Source organism: Plasmodium reichenowi (assembly GCF_001601855.1).
Source record: "Plasmodium reichenowi strain SY57 chromosome Unknown, whole genome shotgun sequence".
NCBI lineage: Eukaryota > Apicomplexa > Aconoidasida > Haemosporida > Plasmodiidae > Plasmodium > Plasmodium reichenowi.
The window spans coordinates 1-725 of record NW_017962187.1 but is presented as its reverse complement, the minus strand read 5'-3'; the positions used below and the strand labels follow the sequence as shown (position 1 = coordinate 725).

The following is a 725-nucleotide window of genomic DNA, read 5'->3' as shown; positions in this document are numbered from 1 at the left end:
TATATAATATATATTGTTCAAAAAAAAAAAAAAAAAAAAAAAAAAAAAAATTAATTTATATATATATTATATTATATATAATATTTTTTGGTTAAGATTGTTTTTATACATATGAATATTTATATATATATATATATATATATTATTGATATTTACGTGACATCCTGATTTGTTGATTTTATTAGATTCACATTTGCCTATTAATTATTTTTATATTACATTTTATTATTATTATTTTTTTTTATTATTTGATTTTATTATATTTGTAATTTTTCATGATGGATGTTTATAAAGAAGAGAACTCCGATTTGTTGAATCATCAAGAGGAAGAAATCTCAAGAAACTCAAATATAAACGATGAATTTTCAGAAACACAATTAAGAGATAATGTGTATGAGGAAAGAGAAGATGAATATATAAATAAGCACAACATGATGGATGATATACAAATAATGGTAGACGAACAAGATAATAACAATAATTATGATAATAATAATTATTATGATGATAATATTAACAATTATGATAATAATAATTATTATGATGATAATATTAACAATTATGATAATAATAATTATGATGATAATACTAATAATAATAGTTACTATGAATATAATCAAAATGCATATGATGATAACGAGCCATATAATGATAATAATAATAATAATATTATAAATGGTAGTGAATATATAAACGAGATTCAACATAATGATGAAGAATTATAT

At 17.2% G+C, this 725-nt stretch overlaps 1 protein-coding gene across 1 annotated transcript; it reads left to right on the top strand.

Annotated features, from left to right (window-relative positions):
• Positions 1-275: 275 nt before the first annotated feature.
• Positions 276-725, top strand: PRSY57_0003300 (putative membrane protein; the record flags this gene model as incomplete). The annotated part of the gene is made up of 1 exon (XM_020114124.1): positions 276-725. A coding segment is annotated over one exon (450 nt), but the record flags the coding sequence as incomplete, so codon positions are not given.